Source organism: Acomys russatus, chromosome 19 (genome assembly GCF_903995435.1).
Source record: "Acomys russatus chromosome 19, mAcoRus1.1, whole genome shotgun sequence".
Taxonomy (NCBI): domain Eukaryota; kingdom Metazoa; phylum Chordata; class Mammalia; order Rodentia; family Muridae; genus Acomys; species Acomys russatus.
The window spans coordinates 13,398,733-13,417,946 of NC_067155.1; the positions used below are offsets into that span (position 1 = coordinate 13,398,733).

The 19,214-nt window shown below is 52.7% G+C and overlaps 1 protein-coding gene across 1 annotated transcript in view; it reads left to right on the top strand.

The window, feature by feature from the left end:
* Nova2 (NOVA alternative splicing regulator 2) overlaps nt 1–18,746 on the top strand; it is a 36,484-nt gene extending 17,738 nt beyond the window's left edge. Inside the window, exons 3-4 of the mRNA XM_051162485.1 lie at nt 9,127–9,293; nt 17,329–18,746. Of these exons, the coding sequence (XP_051018442.1) occupies nt 9,127–9,293; nt 17,329–18,411 (1,250 nt within the window). The 3' untranslated portion in view covers nt 18,412–18,746. The remainder of the gene's footprint in view (nt 1–9,126; nt 9,294–17,328) is intronic.
* Nucleotides 18,747–19,214: the final 468 nt, after the last annotated feature.

Consider the following 19,214-nt stretch of genomic DNA (forward strand, 5'->3'; position numbering starts at 1 on the left):
GTGGCAGGTGTCCGGGCTTGGTGGGAACTGCCATCTGATTTGCTCATACCCCTCTGTCCACTTTGACTTGTTACCCGGGCTCGCATCCAAATAGCTCTCTTCTGAGTCGTTTGGGAGAAGGGATACTTTATATATTTTTTTATTAATTTATTCATATTACATCTCAATTGTTATCCCATCCCTTGTATCCTCCCATTCCTCCCTTCCTCCCATTTTCCCCTTACTCCCTTCCCCTATGACTGTGACTGAGGGGGACCTCTTCCCCCTGTATATGCTCATAGGGTATCAGGTCTCTTCTTGGTGAGAAAGGGTACTTTTTAAATTTTTTTTTAATCTTTCATTTGTTTCCCCCTTTAAGGTAGGGCTTCATGTAGCTTAGGCTGGCCCAGAACTTCCTTATGTAGCTGAGAGTGACCTTGAACTCCTCATCCTGCCTCTACCTCCAAAGTGCTAGGATTACATGTGTGTGCCCCATACCCAGTTTGCTTTCTTGGGGGCATTCTGGATGAGAGACAGTCTCGCCTTGTAGCCTGTTCTGGCTTATACCTTCCAATCCTTCCCCTGCCCTCGAGTGCTGGGATCACAGATGCGCGCCACCATGCCCTGCTGATGCTCCTCACACAGCTGCTTCTGCCCGGCCTATCTTTTGTGCCCTTCTGCCTCTCTCTGCCTTGGCTGCCCCTCTCTCTGGGGATTTGTTTGGATATCCCCATCGTCCATGCTCTGAGGCTCTCATCCAGTCCATCTGTCTGTCCTTCTGCCTGCCTTCCCTCTCCCATCCTCCCGCCTCTCTCTGTTTCCCTTCTGAGGATCTCATCACCAGCCCCGCCCCCTCATCCGCACCAGCCCTACCTCAGAATTTCATTTGACCCAACTTAACTATAGAGGGCAGGGGATGTGGCTCAGTGGTAGAGCCCCTGCCTAGAACCCGCCACTGAGGGGTTGGGGGCGTGGCTCAGTGGTGTAGCCCCTGCCTAGAATCCTCCACTGAGGGGTTGGGGGCGTGGCTCAGTGGTGTGGCCCCTGCCTAGAATTCCCCAGTGAGGGGCTGGGGGCGTGGCTCAGTGGTAGAGCCCCTGCCTAGAATCCCTCAGTGAGGGGCTGGGGGCGTGGCTCAGTGGTAGAGCCTCTGCTAGAATCCCCCAGTAAGGGGCTGGGGGCGTGGCTCAGTAGTAGAGCCCCTGCCTAGAATCCCCCAGTGAGGGGCTGGGGACGTGGCTCAGTGGTAGAGCCTCTGCAAGAATCCCCCAGTGAGGGGCTGGGGGCGTGGCTCAGTAGTAGAGCCCCTGCCTAGAATCCCGCAGTGAGTCTGAGAGCCTGTGTCAGTGGTAGAGGCACTTGCTTGGCATATGCAAGGTCCTGCAGGGGCTCAATCCGTTGCAGGTGTACACTCTCTTTCCTTGTCTGCTGCCTCTATCCCCTTGTCTCTGGCTCCTTTAGGTATCTCTCTTACAAAGTCTCAGCTTTCCCATGGCTGTTTCTTTCCTCACTGAATTTTGCCCATTATCTCCCTCTTTTTAGACTCCATCTTGGTCCCTCTCAACTAACTTTTTTTTTTTGGGGGGGGGGGGGTTTCGAGACAGGGTTTCTCTGTGTAGTCTTGGCTGTCCTGGACTCGGTTTGTAGACCAGGCTGGCCTCGAACTCACAGTGATCCTCCTGCCTGCCGAGTGCTGGGAGTAAAGGCGTACGCCACCACCGCCTGTCGAATTTTTTTTGAGGCGCAGTCTTATGAAGCACAGGCTGGCCTCATATGTACCACATAGCCAAGGATGACCTTGAATTCCTGGTCCTGCTTCCACACCCACCGAGCCAGCACTGCAGGCTCTGGTTACCATTGTGGGCAGTGTATGCAGTGCTGGGGCTCAAACGCAAGGTTTCCTGCGTACCGGGCACTGTACCGCTGAGCTGCAGGCTCAGCCCCCATCTACTCACGTTTAGACATCTCGCCAATCTCTCTGAGGCCTTTCAAAGTCTTTCGCCCCTCCATGGCTCCCTCCCAAGTGCACAGCCTGAGCTTTGGCCTCTAGGAATCCCGGGTAGGTTCCAAAATTGCATCCAGTACACTGCTGGTTCTAGTTCATCCTTAATCCTCTTGGATTTTTTTTTTTTTTTTTTTTTTTTTTTAGGTCAGACACTAGAGATATAGCACAGGGTTTCTCTCTCTCTCTCTCTCTCTCTCTCTCTCTCTCTCTCTCTCCATCCTTCCCTCTCTTCCACTCTCCCTTTTCCTCTCCTGCTCCTTTCCCTGCTCCCTCTCCTCTTTTGTCTCCCTCACTTTCTTCTTCTCCTCTCTCCAGCCCTCCCGTTTTCTCTTTCTCTTCCTGGCCCTCTTACTTCCTCCCTCCCTTCTCACTGTCATGCTCTTTCCCCTCTCTTTCCTCTCTATCCACCCCTCTCCTCTTCTCCCGTCCTTCCATTTTCTTCCCCTTCTTCCCTTCTCCTTCCTCCCTTCCTCCCTCTCTCCCTTCCCTCCTTTTCATCCTATCCCTTTTCTCTCCTTCCCCCTCCCTTCTACTTTTCCTTCCCTCTCTCTCCTCTCCCCCTTTCTGTCTTTCCCATCTCCGTCCTCCTCCCTTCCCTCCCTGCCCTCCTCCCTTCACTCTTTTCCCTCCTCCCTTCCCTCCCTGCCCTCCCCCCTGCCCTCCTCCCTTCCCTCTCTGCCCCCTCCCTTCCCTCCCTGACCCCTCCTTTCCCTCCCTGCCCTCCTCTCTTCCCTCCCTGCTCTCCTCCCTTCTCTCCCTGCCCTCCTCCCTTCCCTCTCTGCCTCCTCCCTTCCCTCCCTGACCCCTCCCCTCCCTCACTGCCCCCTCCTTGCCCTCCTCCTTCCCTCCTCCCTTCCCTCCCTGCCTCCCATCTCACTAAGCTGCTTTGAACAAGAGTTTAGAGAAAAATCTAGTAACCCAGGTGCCGCCCCACCTCCTTTTCTCGGCCATTCTGGCCCAGTTTCCTCTTTACCCTTCTAGCCCACACCATGTGGGTGAGACCTCTCTGCCTGGGACATCTGTCTGAGGACACTTGGCTCCTTGCCTCTGCGTCGCATTCTGTGCTATGAGATGGTGACATTTCCTCCTCCCAACTCAGAGCCTCACCCCAGGGCCAGTCTCCTGAGACGCCCAAAAGATAGGACAGTCCTCAATGCTCCTATACCACATACCACGCCCAGAAGCAAACCAGCGTGAGCCACGGCTCTCCCCCAACTCATAGGCAGACAACCAGCTCCTGCTATGAGCCATGCAAGGCTGGCTCCTCAGTCACCTACATGGGGTGTGGCTTCTCCTAACAGCACCCTGCTTCTATCTCTAGGAACCGAGAACGATCATTACTGCATGACTCCGGGGGGTTGCATTTCCTTGGACACCTAACTGACATCCTTTTCATTCAGTCAATACATGTTCTCCTCCTCTGTGGCCCCGGTTGAACAGACATGTGGACACAGCAATGAGAGACGTCAGTCTTGTCCTCTTAGACCTCAGGCCAGGAAGACAGAGCCCTCACTGATCACGACACACAGTGGCCAGGGCTAGACCAGGAAGGTCAGAACAAGATGGGAGCTGAGACAAGCTGAGACAGAGTGTTCGGCCCAGACCAGAGAGGACAAGTAGGGCCGCCTGGAGAAGAAGCCTACAGTAGTGACCTCAAGTGAGCTAGGGAGGTGTCTGGAAGAGACCCGGAAAGAGCCACACAGCAAAAGCTGGGAGATGGTTTGCTGTAAGGTGAGGCTGGCATGTTGGAAACAGGAGAGAAATGACAGCAGAGAAACAGAGTGTGACAGTGTAAGACCAGGCCAGGCATGATGGCAGGGGCCTGTGCTTCCAACTACTGAGAAAGAAAGAAAGAAAGAAAGAAAGAAAGAAAGAAAGAAAGAAAGACAGACAGAAAAGAAAAGGGGCTGGGGGCATGGCTAAGGTTCAGAGCCCTGCCTAGAATCCCCCAGTGAGGGGCTGGGGGCGTGGCTCAGTGTTATAGCCCCTGCCTAGAATCCCCCAGTGAGGGGCTGGGGGCGTGGCTCAGTGGTAGAGCCCCTGCCTAGAATCCCCCAGTGAGGGGCTGGGGGTGTGGCTCAGTGGTAGAGCCCCTGCCTAGAATCCCCCAGTGAGGGGCTGAGGGCGTGGCTCAGTGGTAGAGCCCCTGCCTAATATGCCCCAGTGAGGGGCTGGGGGTGTGGCTCAGTGGTAGAGTTCCTGCCTAGAATCCCCCAGTGAGGGGCTGGGGGCGTGGCTCAGTGGTAGAGCCCCTGCCTAGAATCCCCCAGTGAGGAACTATGGTGTGGCTCAGTGGTAGAGCCCCTGCCTAGAATCCCCCAGTGAGAGGCCGAGGGTGTGGCTCAATGGTAGAGCCCCTGCCTAGAATCCCCCAGTGAGGGGCTGGGGGTGTGGCTCAGTGGTAGAATCCCTGCCTAGAATTTTCCAGTGAGGGGCTGGGGGCGTGGCTCAGTGGTGGAGCCCCTGCCTAGAATCTCTCAGTGAGGGACTATGGTGTGGCTCAGTGGTAGAGCCCCTGCCTAGAATCCCCCAGTGAGGGGCTTGGGGTGTAGCTCAGTGGTAGAGTCCCTGCCTAGAATCTCCCAGTGAGGGGCTGGGGGTGTGGCTCAGTGGTAGAGCCCCTGCCTAGAATCCCCCAGTGAGGGGCTGGGGGCGTGGCTCAGTGGTAGAGCCCCTGCCTAGAATCCCCCAGTGAGGAACTATGGTGTGGCTCAGTGGTAGAGCCCCTGCCTAGAATCCCCCAGTGAGGGGCTGGGGTGTGGTTCAGTGGTGGAGCCCCTGCCTAGAATCCCCCAGTGAGGGGCTGAGAGCGTGGCTCAGTGGTAGAGCCCCTGCCTAGAATCCCCCAATGAGGGGCTGGGGGCGTGGCTCCGTGGTAGAGCGCCTGCCTAGAATCCCGCAATGAGTCTGAGAGCCTGTGTCAGTGGTAGAGGCACTTGCCCAGCATATGCAAGTTCCTGCAAGGGGCTCAGTTCCCAAGAACAAAAACCAAAACGCTGATGTTAGACTAAGGTTTACAAACCAAACACACACACACACACACACACACACACACACACACACACACACCCCATAAACTTGTCCATTTCACAAAGCTAAACCTATATACCCTTCAACCCCAATTAGAAGGAGTCAGAACACACAAATAGTGCCTCGTCTTGGTAATGAAGCTCGAAAGTTCAGGCTCAATTCTCTTTGGTCTTTCATGATGAAGTGGAGAACTGGAAACCAGTGAGTACTGACCTCAGACCTCAAACACTCCTGACCGCATCACTTCCCTCATAAAGCTAAAACACCCCACAGTTGAGACATCTGTAAAAAGCTCTGGACCTAGGACTGGAGTGATGGCTCAGTGGCTGCTCTTCCAGAGGACCTGAGTTCAATCCCCAGCACCCACATGCAGCCCACAATTGCCTGAAACTCCACTTCCAGGGGATCTAACACCCTCACACTTACGCACATAAGACCAAATTATTTTTAAGAGCTCTGGACCTGACTCCCATGAGCAAATCACAAGCACATGCAGCTATCTTCATAATTATTACCAATTTATAACATAGCTGGGCCAAAGTGCAAAATCGTTAAGTGTCTACCAAATGACTTCACTCATATTCTTACTTAAATTTAATAGCAAAGCTTCAGGCCGGGCGTGGTAGCGCACGCCCTTAATCCCAGCACTCGGGAGACAGAGGTAGGTGGATCTCTGTGAGTTCAAAGCCAGCTTGGTCTACAAAGGGAGTCCAGGACAGCCAAGGCTACACAGAGAGACCCTGTGTCTGGAAAAAAAGAAAAAAAAGTAAAACTTCAAAGCTCGAGTGATTAAGAACACTGGCTGTTTTTCCAGAAAAACCAGGTTCAGGTCCCAGCACCCGACGTGATGGCTCACAACCACCTGTAACTCCAATCCTATAGGATCTGACGCCCTCTTCTGGCCTCTGTGGGCACTGCAGGAATATACATGCATGCAGGGAAACACTCATGCACATAAAATAAGTAAATCTTTAAAAGCAAAGCTTCAGGGATGGAGAGGTGGCTCTGCAGTTACCAGTACTTGCTGTTCTTTCAGAGGACCTGGGTTCGATTCCTAGAACCCTCATCAGATAGCTCGCAACCACCCACGTGTAACTCTATAGTTTCAGGGGATAGGGCGCCGTCTCCAAGTACACCCACGCACACAAACACACAAAGACAAGTCTAAACAAACCACTAAGTGTTTAAATAAATAAAAAAAAAAAAGCAAAACTGTTGTTGTGTATGCCCTCCATGTTGCTCGTTCGCACACGCATGCATGCACACACATGGGTGCACACACACACACACACACACACACACGTGCGCACGCACGCGCGCACATGCATAGAGCTAGTAACTCAAGGAATCTCAAATTTAACACTGAATGTATTGGGATTAAGAGCAGCAGGGAGCCTGCCCTAGGTATGGTGACATATGTGTGTCGCCTCAGTGCTTGGTAAGCTGAGGCAGGAGGATGGCAGGTTCAAGGCCAACCTGGAGGGGAAAAAAAAACATAGGGAAGGGGGCAAAAAAACCAGATACTCTGAATTCTGGAGACAGACGCTTGTGATCAAAAGGCCTGGTGACAGACTAGGGAAACAGCTGATCTGGGAAACCACTGGCTAGGCAAATATGGGTACCAAAATTCAAATCCTAGAACCCATGACAAGCCCCGTGCAGTTAATAAGGTATGTCTGTGAGCCCAGTGTTCCCATGACTACATGGTATGCAGGCAGAGGAGAATCTCAGACACCCTATCTCAAATAAAGTGAAAGCCAAGGAGCAACACCTAAGGTGGTCCCCTGAACAACTGCACTGCACACACACTCGCGTGCACACACACACACACGCGTGCGCACGTAGAGTCTCTGATGATTCTGTACCGCCTGGGTGATCTGGGACAAGACCAGATTCCTCTCTGTGTCCTTGGCAGGAAGGACATCAAGGCGACTGAGACATGGCCTACCTCGTATGCCAAGTGAGCAGTGAGCACACTAAATACCAAGACCTCAGAACAGTGCCTGGCGCTGAGCGTTATGTAACCACCAGTTGTTATGACCAGACATTTTTACAGGATTTAGCAGGGTCCCCTTATCAGACTCCTGTGGGCCCCAGGGTAAGAACACATGTGGGGAGGGGGTGCACACAGACTTCCTGACTTGAAAGTCCTACAGAGATGGCGACCCTGGCCACTCCTCCCATGCGGTCCCTTCTCCCCCCCCCCCCACCCCCACCCTCATCCCCAACCCGACCCACACCCTTTCCTATTTACACCCAGACAGAGGCAGCTTACAGCTGACTCACCCTTGGCCCAGACCAAGCTATTGTTCTTGGGTGGAGTGTGGCATAGAAGTGAGGACCATGTTGCTAAGGGAAAGGGTAGGGGCTGTCAGCATCCTGATGGGCCAGCAGACAGAGACACCCCAGCCAGACCCATGGTACAGGGTCAGGGTTGTACACCCAGGACACTGCACTGAGGTGCTCCACAGACAGTGACACGCAGCACTAAGTGTCCCAGACACACAGGCTGAGGACCTGGCACACATTCAAAAACCTTTTACGGACTCAGGGAGCTGACTCGACAAGCTGAGTCCCTCCTGGGGACAGATGACTCTACAAGCTGAGTCCCTCCTGGGGACAGAGACAGTCACACATCACATTAAAGAGGCCCAGGCACACCAAGGCACACACATATTCTCCCACAGGTCAGGTACAGTTGGGGGGTTCTTTGTCGCTACAATGTACACGCTTGAAAACGTGCACGTATGTACCATCCAAACAGCCTGACACAGACAATTAAGTCTGTATCCTCACATTCATACCGCCAGTAAAAGGCTGGTGACTGAGTTTGTGTGTTTGTGTGTGTGTGTGTGTGTGCCTGTCTGTCTGTGTGTTACTGGGGATTGTCTTAGGACCTTGTACACACCAGACAAGTACTATTGGGGGTTTTCTAGGCAAGAGTTCTAGTGTAAAGCCACACCCACAGCCCCTCACTGGGGGATTCTAGGCAGGTGCTAAGCCATGCTCCATCACACAGTATGTTTCTATTGCAATCTCTTCTGGTCTTTCTCATAGACACACATCCAGGATGGTCATCTTCCCAACCTGTACACAGAGATACATAGCTCCGCCCCCCCCCCCCGCCATGCCCCGCAGGCAGCCTTGCGGGTGCTCACACAGACTGCAATGCCACCCAGAGTCTTTTCTCCCCGTGTGAGTGTATTTTAGCATCACTCAGATACTCCTTTCCCCAATACACACACACACACACACACACACACACAGAGAGAGAGAGAGAGAGAGAGAGAGAGAGAGAGAGAGAGAAACACGCCAGGTCAGACCTGCAGCCAGTACCTGGAACAGCTCCAGAAAGGGCAGCTGGGCTACCCCACCCTCTATTCCTAATCTCTTGGTCCCTATTCTCTAAGAGTTGCCTTTGACCTGGCCTGCTCTTCCCTCCCCCCAGCCACACCCCTGCCCTCCCCCAACCACACCCCTGCCCTTCCCCACCCCCCAGTCCCCCATCTGGTGGGTCTAGGCTCACACTCTGGCCTCTCTTCTGCCTCCCCCATCCCCCCACCTTTTCCCCATCCTCTCCAAAAGCCCAGAGGCCAGGCGCTGTAGGCTTTCAGCGGTTGCCATGGCAACTGAGCCTCATCCCTCATTTACCCCCCCCTCCCGCCCCCGGGGGTGGGCTGAGGACCAGGCTAGCCAGACCGATAAGGGGGTTCCAGTTACTGTGGCAACCGTTTCGGGCCTAAGCTCTCTGCTTCAGGAAAGGGAGGTGGGGGGGAGAGGCGGCGAGTGGCGAGTGAATGGTTGCTACAGCAACCAGGGAGAGCCCACAAGAACTGGGAAGAGGCAGCTGAGCCCTACCTCCCGTGCCCAGGGCTGCCGTGGGCACTTAAGCGTCATTCTTCCATTCCCTGGAGTTGTTTTTTTTTTTGGGGGGGGGGGGTGAGGAGATAAAGTACAGATTATAACCAGGGATTCCGTTCATTGTCCCAGCTAGCTACCCAGACTCACTCCCCGGACCCTGACTTTCCCGTTCCATGAAATGGAGCCAGTCTGTCAGGAATGTCTCTACTGCTGTCTGATGTGTGTGCCCTCCTCTGTCCCTTGCTTGACAGGAACCACAGAACGGGTGTGCCTAGTACAGGGCACGGCAGAGGCCTTGAATGCCGTCCACAGCTTTATCGCAGAAAAGGTCCGAGAAATCCCTCAAGCGATGACCAAGCCTGAGGTGGTCAACATCCTCCAACCCCAAACTACGATGAACCCCGACAGAGCCAAGCAGGTCAGCTGGGAACTGACAATGGGTTTTCTCTAAAGCTGGTGGGTGACGCTCCATGCACAGTGGGTTCTGTTAAGAGATGTGACATGTTCCTCAAATGCCTGTAAGTGGTTAATATTCGGAAATCAGTTCTAATAGTCTATAAAGGGCGCCATATTGCTGGAGTGGGATGGATTCAGAAACTCCCATTCATCCACCCTTCCGGAGATGCTCTAGCTCCTTTCCTTTCCTTCCCTTTCCACCCTTGTCTCTCAAAGCAACCTGCCTCCTACTTCCTGTGTTCACCGGAAGTGACTTCAGTGACAGCCCAACCCCTCCAGAATTTTAGAAGCTGCCTCTTTATCTCTTTCCTCCCTAATGCCTATTATGGGCGTAGATAGTATTTTGCTTAACGAAAGAGAGGGGCGGGTCCCATCCTACCTGACCCTGTCTAGAAAAGATGGAGAAGGGAAGGCAGTTCGGTTGCCTTAGTTACCAGGAAGCGGTGGTGTAAGGGGCGTGGCAGAGAGCGGACCAATGGCATCCCGAGCCTCTCCTGTTGCCACGACAACGGTGCGCCTGGGACAGGTGGGCTCTTATAGGAAAGCCCCTGGATTGGCGTTCTTGATATTTTTTGTTTTGTCTTGTTGTTTTGAGGTCGCGACCCAGTGGAGGGTTGCGGGGTGAAGAGATGAACGCAGCGATGGTTACGAGCGCTTCCGGTTCCCTCTTCACTCCCAAATACATGAGCTCTTGACACAAAGGAGGAAAGTCCTGCGCCAGCTAGCAGGGCGCCTGCGAGAGCTCCTTAAAGCCCACCTAGAAAGCAAAGGCTTGGTACAAAGCAGCTGAGATTCTTCAGCCCCAGCAGTGAGGAGACCATAAACATCTTGGGGACACGGTGGGCAGAGAGCCCTGGAGGGACGCGTTCCGGGGACCGCTCTCCACCAAAAAAAAAAAAAAAAAAAAAAAAAAAAAAAAAAAAAAAAAAGTGCAGGCTTGATGCTTGGTGTGTGCGCGGCTGCTGTCCTTGGTGCTGAAGAGACGGCGCTCCTAGCGCCCAGTCAGGTCTCTCCTAAACTGCCTTCCACACACCACCGCAGGGCGTGGATCCAAGCAGCTTAGAGAGACTGTACAGGAGGAGGACGGGGACGGGGGGGCCTTCCCTCCGCTTTGGGAAATGGGGTCGGTATCATCTAGGCCTTACACCCACACAGGACAGTCAGAACCAAGATCTTATTGATCTTATCATTCCAAGGCTCCAAAAAATGAGTGCATGGCTGACCCCCTGGCTGTGGAGTCGTATTTGAGTTGAATCCTCTGTTCTTTATTCCTAATTTTGTGGCCTTGAGCAGGTGGCAAGATTGCAATTGCTCCTTGCCTGAGATTTATTATGGTATAGATTTGTGGATGGTGATTAGTACACTTATGTTTGTTTTAAGTATTTAGCGTAGATGCCTAGTGCATAGCCAGTTCTAACAAAACACACTGGGCATGGTGGTATAGTGTAACCCAGCACTTGGGTGGTGATGGAGGCAAGATGATGGAGAAAGTTTTGGGCTATCCTGGGCTACATAGCAAGACTCTTCTCTCCACCTCAAAAACACAATGTTGGCTGTTTGGGATTTTGTTTTGAGACACGGCCCACCCTGGAGCCAAAACTGGGTTTGAACTCACAGTGATCAATTTGCTTGTGTGTTCTGGGATGACAGGCAGAAGACATCATAAATGGCTTTCTTTCCCTGGTGTGTGTGTGTGTGTGTGTGTGTGTGTGTGTAGGTCAGAGGGTAGTTGGCTTTCTGTGTGGGTTTCAAGATGACACTCAAGTAGTCAGGCTTTGTGCAGCAAGTGCCTTAACCCCCCGGGCCTCCTCCTTGGCCCCTATTATTGGACCTGTTCCCTCAGGACCACCACCCACTTTTCTGGTTTTGGACTTGTCTTAGCTGTGTCTGCCTTCGTCTTGGTTTTTCCTTTCTTATGATACAGCAGCCACGTCCAACCAGGACCTATACATTCAAATGTTTTCAAGATTTAGGTAGGGAACAAAAGGCATTAAGGGCTGTGTCCCTCTGAAGGGACGGGACGACCCATTGCCAGCCCCATGCAGTTCTTCTCCCTGGGGAGCCCAAACTGTTCCCACATCCTACAGGCACCTCAAAGGAAGCCCTAATTCTCTGGAAACTGGTGAGTTTCGAAGGTTGATCCCGTTCCTAGTTTATTATTTCTATTTTACTCTGTTCTATTTTATTTGGCACAAGGTCGCACTCTATAGCCAAGGCTGTCCTGGAATCTCACCTGTAGCTCAAGATGTGCAGTCCTCCTCTTTTAGCTTTGAAAGTGCTGCATTAGCCGGGCAATGGTGGCGCACGCCTTTAATCCCAGCACTCAGGAGGCAGAGGCAGTTGGATCACTGTGAGTTCGAGGCCAGCCTGGTCTACAAAGTGAGTCCAGGACAACCAAGGCTACATGGAGAAACCCTGTCTCAAAAAAAAAAAAAAAAGAAAAGAAAGAAAAACAAAAAAAGAAAGTGCTGCATTACAGGCATGAGCCACTGTGCTCAGCTGCCTCACAAAACTTCTTAGAACAATCCCTGACAAGTGCTGGCTGCCACTGCCAGGCTCTCCGTCCTTGGAAGTTCTGTTCGGAATTTTCCATGAGCTTGTAAGTCCCTGAGTCAGATCGCAGGAGTTCCTCTGGCCACTCAACTGCCTCCGGGGCCGTGTTCTGTAACCCCAAGATTCTAGGGACGCCAGGTACACACACCTGTAATCCCATTACCTGGAAGGCTGAGGCAGGAGGATCTCCAGTAGTAAGACCCCTAACTCTGAAAATTAAAAGAAAAGAGAGAAGGCCGGGCGGTGGCGGCGCACACCTTTAATCCCAGCACTCGGGAGGCAGAGGCAGGCGGATCGCTGGGAGTTCGAGGCCAGCCTGGTCTACAAAGTGAGTCCACGATAGCCAAGGCTACACAGAGAGACCTTGTCTGAAAAAAACAAAAAAAGAAAAGAGAGAGAAGAAGAATCTTTTCTGAGCATATACTGTTATTTTGAGATTTGGTTCCTATCCTTTTAAAATACTTTTTCACATTTATTTACTTGTGTGTACACGTGCTCATGCCATGGCCACAAGTGGACGCCGGGGGACACCTGGAGGGTATCTATTTTCTCTACCATGTTGGTTCTGGGGAATCTAACTCAGATTTTCAGGCTTAGCAGCAAGTGCTCGTCCTTTGGGAGCATCTCACTGTCCCAGGTTCAACTATACTATGTATCTGAGGACCCTGCAAGCCTGCACCTATGGGTCGCAGATTCTATGGTGCTACCATTCAGGGCCCATCCTGAAAGCAGATGCCACCTATTCATATCTTCATGAGATTTTTCTTTGTGTGTATGTGTGTGTGTGTGTGTGTGTGTGTTGCTGTTGCTCTTCTTGTTTCTGTTTGGAGGCAGAGTCTCACTCTGTATCTCAGACTAGCCTGTAACTCACTACATAGCCCAGACTGGCCTGGAACACTGTTATCCTCCTGCCTCAGCTTCCTGAGTGCTGGGATTATTATGGGTATGAGATACTATACTATGCCTGACTTTCTTTTCTTTATAGTGAAAACGTCCAGAATCTTTTCTTCTAGCCTTTTGAAATGTAGATACATGGTGGCTGTATAACATTTGTAAGATTTGACCGGCTTGGGTTGGCAGGATGGCTCAGCCAGTAGAGGCTCTTGCAGCCAAGTCCGAGCACCTGCACTGGATCCCCAGAACAATGAAGGAAGAAGAACCCTTCAAATTGTCCTGTGGTCACTGCCCTCGCACTGGGACACACAGTAGACAAAAAAAAAATCTTACAAAAGTTTAAAATATATTTTTAAGTTAGATTTAGCAGTTTCATTGCGTTTTACTCAGTAGTCTATTGCTGTGTTAAAACACTGGCCAAAAAACACTTTGGGGAGGAAAGGGTGTGTTTGGCATAGAGGTTACAGTCCTTCAGAGGCATAAAGTTGCCAGGAGGAATTAAAGCAGCAACCAGGGAGGAACTCTGCCTACCGGCCTGCTCCCCATGGCTTGCTTAGCCGGATTTTCTTATACTACACAGGACCACATTTGCCCAGGAGTCAGTGGCACCACCCCCAGTGGGCTCGGCCTTCCCACCCTGATCATTAATCAAAAGACTGTCCCACAGCCCTAGTTAACTACATGTGTAAGTAAACTGTTAGCACACACTTTTAATCCCAGCACTCAGGAGGCAGAGGCAGGCGGGTCATTGTGAGTTCGAGGCCAGCCTGGTCTACAAAGGGAGTCCAGGACAGCCAAGGCTACACAGAGAAACCCTGTCTCAAAAACAAAAACAAAAACCTTGATCCCCTTAGCTGTCACCCACTCCATCCCCCCCCCTACCCCACCAATCCCCTCCCTAGCTGATTGTCTCCTCCCTAAGACACACCTATAGAAATACAGTCATAGAATATAAAATCAAGCAGGCTGTGGTGGTGTAAACCTGTAATCCCAGGACTCAGGAAGTGGAGGCAGGAGGATCAAAAATCCTCTCCGCTACCTAGTGAGCACCAGACAGCCTGGGCTATGTGGAAACCACATCTTCTACAACAAGACAGGCCTAGAAGGCTGGAGAGATGGCTGAGCAGTCAAGAGCACTGGCTGCTCTTCCCGAGGACCCAGGTTCAATTCCCAGGACCCACGTAGCTGTTCACAGCCATATGTAACTCCAGTCCACGGGCATCTGATACCATACGGGCTCTGTAGGCACCAGAGCATGCATAAGGTACACATATATACATGAAAGCAAAATACCCACACATGTAAAATAACAATTTTTTTTTTAAGTAGAGTAATATATGCCCAACCAGAACCACCATAAAATCCCAGAATATTCTACTATTCCTGTTGGCAGTCACCCCAAGCCCTGTCTTTTTAAATTTATTATGTATACAGTGTTCTGTGTGCATGTGTGCCTGCACACCAGAAGAGGGCACCAGATCGCATTATAGATGGTTGTGAGCCACCATGCGGTTGCTGGGAATTGAACTCAGGACCTCTGGAAGAACAGCCGGTGTTTTTAACCTCTGAGCCATCTCTCCAGCCCTCTCGCCCTGTCTTGTTTCATATGAAGTAGGGATCCTCCGTTGCTCTCTGCCTCACTGCCTTTGGGGTCTCTTACCTAAACCAGCAGCTCAGTGGACAGGATGGCTGGCCAGCAAGGTCTTGGGGGTCTTTCAGTCTCTACCTTGGTTCTGGGATTACAGCATGCACCGCTATGTCTGGCTTTTTTTTTTTTTTTTTTTTTTTTTTAACCTGGGTGCTAGGCATTCAAACTCAGGTCTTTGGGGCTGGAGAGTTGGCTCTGCTGTTAAGAACTCTTGTCTCTCTTCTGGAGGACCTGGGTTGCATTCCTAGTGCCCATGCGCCATCTAAAAACAGTCTGTAGAGCCCAGTCCCAGGGATCTGCTGTCCTTTCCTGGCTTCCGAAGGCAGGATCCTGCCCATGCATACGCGCAGGCAAAAACGCTACATGCATAAAATCAAAGTAGACCTCTTGTAAGCTTCATTTGTGTTACTTTTGATTACATGGAGGTCTGTCTGCCTGCGTGAATGCAGGTGCCTGTTGGGGGGTAGGGGTATAGGGTACCCTGGAGCTGCAGTCATGTGAGCCACCTGATGTGGGAACCCCCAACTTCAGTCCTCTGAAAGGGCAGCAAGTGCTCTTAACCTCTGAGCCATCTCTCCAGCTCCCTAATCAGTTTCCTGTCTCTGTGATGAACTGCATGTTCTGGACATACAGGAAAATGAAACTGTGACCTTTTATGTCTTCTTTCATTCAGCATGTTTTCTAAATGCATACGTGTTTTAGCATGTAGTATGTCAGTACTTCGTGTGTGTTTATTCCCAAATTCTATTCCATCACATGGATGCACCTCACATTTTATTGCTTTCATGCAGCTTTTTAAAATATAGGAGACTGGGGGGCAGGGCCTGGAGAGATAGCTCAGAGGTTAAGAGCACTGACTGCTCTTCCAAAGGTCATGAGTTCAATTCCCAGCAACCACATGGTGGCTCACAACCATCTATAATGAATGATATCTGGTGTCCTCTTCTGCCTTGCAGGCAGGATATTGTATACATAATAAATAAAGAAATCTTTTTTAAAAAGAAAAAAAAAGCCGGGCGTGGTGGCGCACGCCTTTAATCCCAGCACTCGGGAGGCAGAGGCAGGTGGATCGCTGTGAGTTCGAGGCCAGCCTGCTCTACAAAGTGAGTCCAGGATGGCCAAGGCTACACAGAGAAACCCTGTCTCGAAAAACCAAAAAAAAAAAAAAAAAAAGGAAGAAAGAAAAAAATATAGGAGACTGGGCCAGGGAGAGGGCTTGGTGGATCAAGGCAGTGGCACTACAAGCCTGGCAACCTGAGCTGCAGCTGAGAAACCCACAGTGAAAGGTGGATACAGTGGTGTGAGTGCTTTCTGACACACACACACACACACACACACACACACACACACACACACACACACGGATTTAGTTCATAGTTGATAGCCCAGCATTGAAGTGGCAGAAACAGACAGATCTCTGTGAGTTCCAAGCCAGTCTGATCCAACACAGCAAGTCCCAAGACATCCGTGAGACCCAGTCTCAAAACAAAATAAAAATGGGGAAGAAACTAAACACAAGAGAAATAAAAGAGCTGGGCGTGGTGGCACACACCAGTAATCCCGGCACTCGGGAGGCAGAGGCAGGCAGATCTCTGTGAGTTCGAGGCCAGCCTGGTCTACAAAATAAGTCCAAGACAGTCAGGGCTACACAGAGAAACCCTCTCAAAAAACTTGTGTGTGTGTGTGTGTGTGTGTGTGTGTGTGTGTGTGTGTGTGTGTAGTAAAATAAAAATAAAAAGGCAATTTGTTGTTAAATGAGGTGGAACTATTCCGACAAGACCACAGTGAAAGAAATAATGATGTCATCACAGTCCACACTGGGGATCATCCACAAGGCAATAAAGCTACAGTCACAGAGTGATCCTCAGATTTCCTTTTGTTTGGGGGCTTTTTTAAAACACAGAGTCTCACAGTGTAGGCCAGGCTAGCCCGGAGCTCACTATGTTGCCCAGGCTGATCCTGAACTCATGATCCTCTCATTTCAGCATCCTGGGTGCTCGAACTACCCCATCTGCCTTGCTACTTAAAACAAAAACAAAAAACAAACCAAACTGTGGGCTGGAGAGATGGCTCAGAGGCTAAGAGCACTGGCTGTTCTTCCAAAGGTCCTGAGTTCAATTCCCAGCAACCGCATGTTGGTTCACAACCATCCATACTGAGATCTGATGCCCTCTTCTGCACACATTCTGAGGTGCTGGTCGGGCTGGGGGTTTTGGTATGAGTCTGAAGGGGAAATCACTCAGGAGGCTGAGGCAGAAAGCTCATGAGTTCCAAGCCAGCCTGGGCTGAGAGAGGAGAAGAGAGCAGAGGCAAGAAGAAAAGGAAGGACAGAGGGAAAGGGGGAAGATTTTGTAAAGTAAGATTTGAAGCTTTGGAGTGGGAGGGGGGACTAGGAGCCAGAGCACACAAGAGCAGAAGCTGGGAGGGGCGGGGCCATGTTGGAGGAAACACAAGATGGGCTCCCAGTGGGCATACCATTAATAAACCTTTACCTACCAGAGAAGAGGAGGCATTTGAGGTCCCAGGGACATGAGACTGTTTCTGATAAAGTATGGGTTTTGTTTTAGTTTGCGTCCTCCCCCCACGCCTTGCATCCCCGTCTTGCTTATGTATATATAGCTCAGGCTGACCTCAAACTTGACATCCTCCTGTCTCCACCACAGAGGTGCGGGAACTACAGCCATGCAGCACTACACCCCGGCAGATACTTCCAACTTTTCCTTTAGGAACTAATAGGGCTGTCATGGCGTGTATTAGAGAACCGCAGTGGGCCTGGTGACGGACCCTGGTAGAAAGACAAAACAAACAAAACCTCACAAGTGATTTGTGACAGCTGTGCGTCCCGTTCTCCCCCCTCCCCGCGCACCCCCCGCGCAGACTCTGTCTCTTTCTCCCCACGCAGGCCAAGCTCATCGTCCCCAACAGCACGGCGGGACTGATCATCGGCAAAGGGGGAGCGACCGTGAAGGCAGTGATGGAGCAGTCCGGCGCGTGGGTGCAGCTGTCGCAGAAGCCCGAGGGCATCAACTTGCAGGAGCGCGTGGTGACCGTGAGCGGCGAGCCGGAGCAGGTGCACAAGGCGGTGAGCGCCATCGTGCAGAAGGTACAGGAAGACCCGCAGAGCAGCAGCTGCCTCAACATCAGCTACGCCAACGTGGCGGGGCCCGTGGCCAACTCCAACCCCACCGGCTCGCCCTACGCCAGCCCGGCCGACGTGCTGCCCGCGGCGGCCGCCGCCTCTGCTGCCGCCGCCTCGGGTCTCCTAGGCCCCGCTGGGCTGGCGGGCGTGGGCGCCTTCCCCGCCGCGCTGCCCGCCTTCTCGGGCACCGACCTGTTGGCCATCAGCACGGCGCTCAACACGCTGGCCAGCTACGGCTACAACACCAACTCGCTCAGCCTTGGCCTCAACTCGGCCGCCGCCTCCGGCGTCCTGGCCGCGGTGGCCGCGGGTGCCAATCCCGCAGCCGCCGCCGCGGCCAACCTCCTGGCGTCCTACGCGGGCGACGCCGGGGCGGGGCCGGGGGCGGGGGCAGCACCTCCGCCGCCACCGCCCCCCGGAGCGCTGGGCTCCTTCGCGCTGGCCGCCGCCGCCAATGGCTACCTCGGTGCGGGCGCGGGGGGCGCGGCTGGAGCGGGGGGCGCGCCCCTGGTGGCCGCCGCGGCTGCGGCCGGGGCTGCCGGCGGCTTCCTGACGGCCGAAAAGCTGGCGGCCGAGAGCGCCAAGGAGCTGGTGGAGATCGCGGTGCCCGAGAACCTGGTGGGGGCCATCCTGGGCAAAGGGGGCAAGACGCTGGTTGAGTACCAGGAGCTGACGGGCGCGCGCATCCAGATCTCCAAGAAGGGCGAGTTCCTGCCCGGCACACGGAACCGGCGGGTCACCATCACGGGCAGCCCCGCGGCCACGCAAGCCGCTCAATACCTCATCAGCCAGCGGGTCACCTACGAGCAGGGGGTGAGGGCCTCAAACCCGCAGAAAGTGGGATGAGGCCTGTGGTGTGTGTCCCCCACCCCCTCCCGCTCCTCCTCCCTCTTCCTCCTCCTCTCCCAACTCCCGCCAGACTTCAGCTTGGTGTGACTCCTGCTTGGCTTGGGATGGGGCTGGGGTAGGCCTGGCTGCACCCTCCCTTCTGGTAGTCATAGGCAGGATTGAGTGACGGCTGAGGGGGGGCAATTTTGAGCCCCCTCCCCAGCCTTGAACTGACCCCCTCCTTCCTCCCTCCCTGTGCTTGACTGGGCCTGACCCGCCTCTCCCAGGGTCCAGGTCTGTGTGATATCTGTATATATTGCATTTTGTTGATTTTAATAGAAAACAAAGCGTTATTTTCTCTTTCTTTCCCTCCTTTTTTTTTTCTTTTAACTTTTTCTTCTTTCTTTTTTTCTTTGATAGGGACCCCCCCCCCGACTTTATAAGATTTTTGTTAACATATATGGGAGGAGGGGAGGGAGCCTCCAGGTCACCTGAAATGAGGTGCCTCTCCCAAACACACCATCCGGCCTCTCCAGTGCAGTTCCAGACCCTGGGGAAGTGACAGGAGTAAAGGTAGCCACCCAGGAGTCAGAGCTGAAAAGAGGGGTTTGGGACATAGACCCACCACCCCTGCCCGCCCCCCAAGAGTGCCACATTTGTTCAGCTCTAATTCCCCTGCAGTATGCCCTCAGGTGGAAGTATAACTTTCTTAGCTGGGCAGAGCTATTCCTGCTGGGAATGATGCCAGCTCTGGGATGCCTCCGTTCCTGTGAGCCACGCTGTCCTAAGAGGCTCAGGAGCAGCTGGCTGTGGCTTCTCAT